Source organism: Penaeus chinensis, chromosome 12, assembly GCF_019202785.1.
Source record: "Penaeus chinensis breed Huanghai No. 1 chromosome 12, ASM1920278v2, whole genome shotgun sequence".
In the NCBI taxonomy this organism is placed as follows: Eukaryota; Metazoa; Arthropoda; class Malacostraca; order Decapoda; family Penaeidae; genus Penaeus; species Penaeus chinensis.
In genome coordinates, this window is record NC_061830.1 from 25,646,588 (window position 1) to 25,653,592 (window position 7,005).

General features: G+C 33.8%; 1 protein-coding gene across 2 annotated transcripts in view; it reads right to left on the minus strand.

The window, feature by feature from the left end:
• Window positions 1-2,005: 2,005 nt before the first annotated feature.
• The window catches only part of LOC125030896, a 25,242-nt gene continuing 20,242 nt past the window's right edge, over window positions 2,006-7,005 (minus strand). For both annotated transcript variants that reach the window (XM_047621229.1, XM_047621230.1), the window contains exon 11: window positions 2,006-7,005. This exon is cut by the window's right edge and continues 246 nt beyond it. In XM_047621229.1, the coding sequence (XP_047477185.1) occupies window positions 6,007-7,005 (999 nt within the window). In that variant the 3' untranslated portion in view covers window positions 2,006-6,006.

The following is a 7,005-nucleotide window of genomic DNA, read 5'->3' on the forward strand; positions in this document are numbered from 1 at the left end:
GGTAGAAAAAGTAAGATTAGTAGCAGCAATTAATTACTGAAAAACATAGAAAACAGAAATAGTATTGACAATAATAGGTGCAGTATAATGGGTGCTGTTGAAGCATTGGAAGCAGTGGTGGTAGAGGCAGTAACATAAGCAATGGTAGTGGTGGAAGTGGTTGTGGTGGTGGTGGAATTAACAGAAGTGGTAGAAGTAAGATCAATGATTGTGTTGATAGAAGAAGTAATTGAGTAGTAGCAGTAGTAGCTGTAGATAGTTAATGCAGCAGCAGTATTGGTAGTCAGACCAGAAGCCATAGAAGTAATAGTAGCAGATATTCATTCTCATTCATACCTCAATATAAATACAGTTCATGCTTCTAAAAGTTCTTTTTGTCCATAAAATTACCTTCACTTCCTATGTAATTATGAAAATATTTACTGTCACTGCTACTACTGCTACCAGTACTACTATTACTATTACGACTTCTACTACTACTACTACTACTACTACTACTACTATTATGACTACTACTACTACTAATACTACTATTACTACTATACTATTATGACTACTATTATCAGTACTGTTACTAGAACTTCAACTAGAACTAGTACTAGTGCTGCTGCTGCTACTGCTACTACTAATAAAAACACATTATCATGCACATGAGAATAAACCATATTTTCATTTAGAGGCCTCCTAAAGCTCAAATAAAACATCTGAGCAAAAATAAAAGCACTTTGTGGTTGCATTTTTCTTATGACAATACCGAAGTGTATGATTAATAAAAAAACAAAAATATATGTATATGCAAAATGTGCAGCATCTAAAAAGGATCATCAGGTTCCATCAGCTTGTACAAGTTCAATACAAACATCATTTTCCATCATTTAAAAGATCATGTAATAGTCTGAAGAATTTGCTGCACTACTTCAGTATACAGCAAATTAATCCGCAATTATGGTTATCAACATAAAACAGGTCTGTGGCATTCAATAATGAAGATGCACTGTAATCACAGTTCATAAAGCTATCATAAAAATACAAACCTTTTGGGACAAAGTTACAAAAGAAAGAAGAAGAAGAAGGAGAAGAAATAATATATATATACAGCGAGTGAGAGAGAGAGAGAGAGAGAGAGAGAGAGAGAGAGAGAGAGAGAGAGAGAGAGAGAGAGAGAGAGAGAGAGAGAGAGAGAGAGAGAGAGAGAGAGAAAGAAAGAAAGAGAGAGAAAAAGAAAGAAAGAGAGAGAAAAAGAAAGAAAGAGAGAGAAAAAGAAAGAAAGAGAGAGAAAAAGAAAGAAAGAGAGAGAAAAAGAAAGAAAGAGAGAGAAAAAGAAAGAAAGAGAGAGAAATAGAAAGAAAGAGAGAGAAAAAGAAAGAAAGAGAGAGAAAAAGAAAGAAAGAGAGAGAAAAAGAAAGAAAGAGAGAGAAAAAGAAAGAAAGAGAGAGAAAAAGAAAGAAAGAGAGAGAAAAAGAAAGAAAGAGAGAGAAAAAGAAAGAAAGAGAGAGAAATAGAAAGAAAGAGAGAGAAAAAGAAAGAAAGAGAGAGAAAAAGAAAGAAAGAGAGAGAAAAAGAAAGAAAGAGAGAGAAAAAGAAAGAAAGAGAGAGAAAAAGAAAGAAAGAGAGAGAAAAAGAAAGAAAGAGAGAGAAAAAGAAAGAAAGAGAGAGAAAAAGAAAGAAAGAGGGAGAGAAAAAGAAAGAAAGAGGGAGAGAAAAAGAAAGAAAGAGGGAGAGAAAAAGAAAGAAAGAGGGAGAGAAAAAGAAAGAGGGAGAGAAAGAGAGAAAGAGAGAAAGAAAGAAAAAGAGAGAAAGAGAGAAAGAGAGAAAGAGAGAGAAAGAGAGAAAGAGAGAGAAAGAGAGAGAAAGAGAAAGAGAAAGAGAGAGAGAGAGAGAGAGAGAGAGAGAGAGAGAGAGAGAGAGAGAGAGAGAGAGAGAGAGAGAGAGAGAGAGAGAGAGAGAGAGAGAGAGAGAGAGCGAGAGAGAGAGAGAGAGAGAGAGAGAGAGAGAGAGAGAGAGAGAGAGAGAGAGAGAGAGAGAGAGAGAGAGAGAGAGAGAGAGAGAGAGAGAGAGAGAGAGAGAGAGAGAATTATATTGGAACCAAAAAAAATATGAATCTGAAAAGCAATCATGAATAATACATAAATTCTAGCAAAGTATTATGAAAACATGTATCGTTTACTTCAGGCTGAAGAGTTCTTTTGCTTCTTGATGAACCCTTCGGGTACCTATGCCAGAGACTCTTTTCTCTTCATAAAGATTCAGTCTCAATACTATCCTCCCAATTCCTTATAAACTATTTATAAATTCACATATTTAATGATAAATGATATACCACTAACTAAAAACTATTATCATGTTCTCAACTGATCATCCTAACATAAAGTATTTGTACAAATGTTACTTGTTCAAAGCAAGTAGTTATATACAAGACAGAAATCCGTGCTATACAATTGAAAATAAATATTTTGTACAAAAATGAGTTGCACATTCCTCTATTAAAAATATTTACCAAGTTTCTCAAATGGAAGAGAGCTGTATTTTAAAATACAGTTTACCTGTGATATCAAAACTAATCTACACACAACTGTTAACAAATGAGAGATAATCACCAAGAACATATAGTACCGCAGAGCACAACTTCACGGTAGTTGGGCTTTCAATATCATGTGCAAAACATTACTGATATCTGCATTGTGAAGAAGCACTGATAACTGTATTCTCCACCGGTTACAGGGTTACACTGATATATCAGGAGCTAAACCTAATTCATGTTTCTTCTGCCTTCTAGGCATCTTGTGTTTATACAAATATTCATCAAAATCAGATCAGGTGTTACTAATATATGAAAAATATTGGACACCAGCTTACCCAAGCATAAGGCCAACCTTACACCTATACCAGAAAGAAAAAAAAATTCCAACATTTTGCTACTGCTATACAGGCAAAAAATGTGCAGCAATAATTTACAATCCTTCCTTAATATAAGATAAATGAACAGCAAATTCTTATAGATATGAAAGTTTTCTTTGGGCAATCAATATACATTCTATGAAAAGATTTAAGCATGTGGAGAAGAATAGTAATACACAGAGAACATACCTATTGCTTAAAAGTATTAATGATCCATTTTTTAGACTCACTACTGAATTTGTAGATTACATTATCTAATCTACCAACAGGCCTGCACAGATATACTATCATACTTGAGGCAGCAGAGTACAGTAAGAAAATATATATATGTATTTCATGTGAGCCACCTTTTTTAATGGTCAATATATATCCATATTGCCAAAGAACCATGAACACACTCACCCTGTGGGCACAGCTTGATATGCAAATAAATAATCTCATATATAACCACAATTAGACAACTTATATGACAAAAAATAGATATCCAAATCCTGATAACATTCACTTTGCAGTAACAATATACATGTTCAATCTTCATAAAAGATACCATTAATCAAGGTGGTCATTGACATTGAGGATTCCTACCAAAGCTTAATCACTATGCAATTAATGAGCAAAAATAATATAGTAAAATGAAAAAAGTTTAATACAGGAATCATGTTCATATATGCACATTTACATAAATAATAAGGCTTAACTTGCTCTTCTTTTTTCTCTCATTTTGAATCCTGTGTTGTTTGTTTAGAGTTAAGTTAAGGTCAGCAATGTTTCAAGACTTAATGACAGAAAAATACTTATAAGGTGTTAGAAACACAAAAATGGAAACTTCTAAGCATGACGAATTTTAAATTACTCATTGAAAACAACTACAATACTGCAACAGTTAACAGTAACAATAACATTCAAAAGTAATAAAATTTAAAAAATAAATCAATATCTGATATATTACTCTTCCTGTACTTGCAGGCTTACTGGAACTGATACAGATGTATATAAGTGCTTGTAATGTCTGTTTAATATTTTTTTTTTCTACATTCTTTTCTCTATAGGACAAATATAACACTTGAGGCTAGATATGATAATGGAACCACACATATACTTCTTTCTTTGCAATATAACATGTTTCTTCTTATACACTGAAAACTTAAAGCCAGCATTCAAATGATGTTAAGCAAGACAGGCCTTAAAGAGCTAGTGCCAAAAAAGGACTGGAACAACTATTACCATTGACTTTTACAGCATGATGACTGACAGGAAACTACTGTAAAAGAGGAAGAGTATAGAAGATGTGGATGAACACTTGACAGGAGATGTAGATGGCAGGATTAACTTTCTGAATTAATCATACCTATTGTAATCATCTATATATCTCCTAAGCACTATATCATGGACACTGTTTCCTAGATCTTATTAAAAAGCTCACTGGAAATAATTATAAAATTTTTACAATTTTTGAAAACAATTTCATTAAGATAATCTAACTGGCACAGTCATAGCATGCGCTATTAACATGAAAAATCTGTGCTCATTTCTAAAACAGTTGGCAATCCAAAAAGGAAAAGAAAATGCTTATTACTACATTCAAGCACATCCTACTTCTCTATATAAGCTCATCATCACTCCAATGTTCCAAAGTGATCTCTAATTTTTCTGTATCCCTCAAACTGAGGAGGAATCTTCTGTACAATTTACAAAAATTACAGTAAAATCCAGTTTTCTTACAACTGCAAAAATCAATATGGCATTTATACAAAAATGGATTATACCCTGTTTTATCCAAATATCACTTTTTATATGCTATGCTTCCCACTAAGAAACTACAATTTGGCAAAGTTTCACAGCTCCTTTGGCAAGCCTGCAAAATGCATTTGTCCTCTGAGATATAAGATATATATATATATATATATATATATATATATATATATATATATATATATATATATATATACACACACAACATTACATAAAAAAAAAAAAAAAAAAAAAATAATAATAATTTGTAATAAAAGCTGTTCTTAGAAATGGCTACATCATAACTGGATATGTGTTTGGGTCATCTTGACAGATTCTGTGAATAATCAAATAATTCAAAAGTATTCTAATCGAATACAGAGATTAATTACATTTTATAATTACAATTCATATACTGTATGTTTAATTTCTGATTTCTGTGTAAATGTGCATATATGGAAAGCCCGATGTACAGTAACTCAGCTTCGTGTAGCAAAACATTGTGCAATACCAGTACAATGTCTCCCAGGGTCAAGATCACCTTAACTAACAGTAGTTGGTCACAAAGTTGCATCAATGAGGCTGAAAAATTACAAGCCGTTAGCACCCTTGTCTTCAAATATAACATGAAAGTAGATAGAAAAGGTGATTTTTTTAATGATTTTGTTACAGATAACAAAAAGTATGTCAGTGGAACAAACTGTACAATATGATTACTGGATTTAAATCCTGAAAATTTCTGAAATAATCATCTTGCATGGCCAATGTCAAGACGCTTTCAAGATAACTTTCATGTCATGAAAAACTGCTCAAGAAAAATACAATTATCTTATTTATGATGCGGATACATATGTCATGCCATCTAAAACCTTCATGTTCCCTGTGCAAATGACAAGCAGGGTAGACTCATCAATGCGTTCCTCATGAATATTAACAATATGAAAGGTGAATAAGAAAACACATGAGCTCTTCCCCTGTTACTCATTATACACACTAGTACAGACACAACTTCATCCTATTTTCCAAGTCAAAATAATGTGATGGATACACATTCTTTCACTTTGTTATCCTAAACAATCTTTAGGACATCAGAAATATCCAAAAAACTGTTTTCTTAAAACCCTTCAAATTCAAGGCACATCTATCTCCAACTAGTGTTAGGATAAGTGCACTAGGTTTTATTCTTAAAATTTCATATCAAATTCAGTATACTACCATTTTTTTTCACAATGACTATGGCACTACGACTAGATGAAAAAAAAAGAAAAAGAAAATGCCCATAAGCTATGAATGAGGGTCAAAACACCAAAAACTTGAACTCAATAAAATATTACAGGCATTTTATTTCCTATCAATCAACATCACAATGTCTATAAACTATAGTTCAACAGACTTTATCTGCTGGACTATAACACTTTTGGGACCTATCCCCATTGTGTGATGTTCCTGATAACACCTGGAACAGTAACCTCCAGTTGATGAACTACCATAAAACTTGCAATCACGCATCAAACATGGCTGGCATGAATTATCCCCTCTACTTTCTGCCCTTATACAAACTGCAACATCATCAACAGCAACTGGTGTGAAACTATCTGAAACCTGATTCATCATTGTTGTTGACAGCATTGATGGAGAAGGATGACCTTGGGTAGAGTCAGTGCTTTGTGAATTTTGCATCTCAGACTCTGTGCTAATGGCCTGACCTTTGGTGGCAGAACTTGCTTGCGACTTTGTTACATTACAGCTTGGAATAGCAGAGGTGTCACTATAGAAAGTTGAATTAGAGAGGAAAAGTGTACCATCCTTCTTGGTAGAAAGAGCTTGTACAACTGGGATTTTGGTTGCATTTAGGACAGATGCTGCATCAAGCTCAGCATAAAACTTGGACTTGCCAGCACCATACTGTGGTCCATCAACCTTGTAATGCTGTGCCTTTGGGGAATTGAGATTACAGGATGTCTGTCGCTTATATTCCTGCTCCTGCTCACGCTGCTTGGAGAAACATGAAGAACACATATAAGATGTCACTGCAGTGCCATACATATTACAACCTGGGTTAATACACTGAACTGGCCCTTCCATTACAGCCTGATGCTCTAGCTCCAATTCCAACTGTTTAAGCTCTTCTTCCTGACGCTTACGTAGCTCCGTGTCCTTCTCAAATCGTCGCCGTGCTGTGTTTAAATAGTTTCGCACCATCTCTTCTTGATAAGCATGTCGTTTTTCAGTGTGGATCATTGCTGCTAGTATAAAATTCTGATGTGTAGATATTTTCAACATGCGATTGTTCTTTGCAAGACTGCAAGTTTTCACATACTCTTCCTTTTTCTTGAAAGAACCTGCCCTACCCAGCTTGGATAAGGTTCCAAAGTT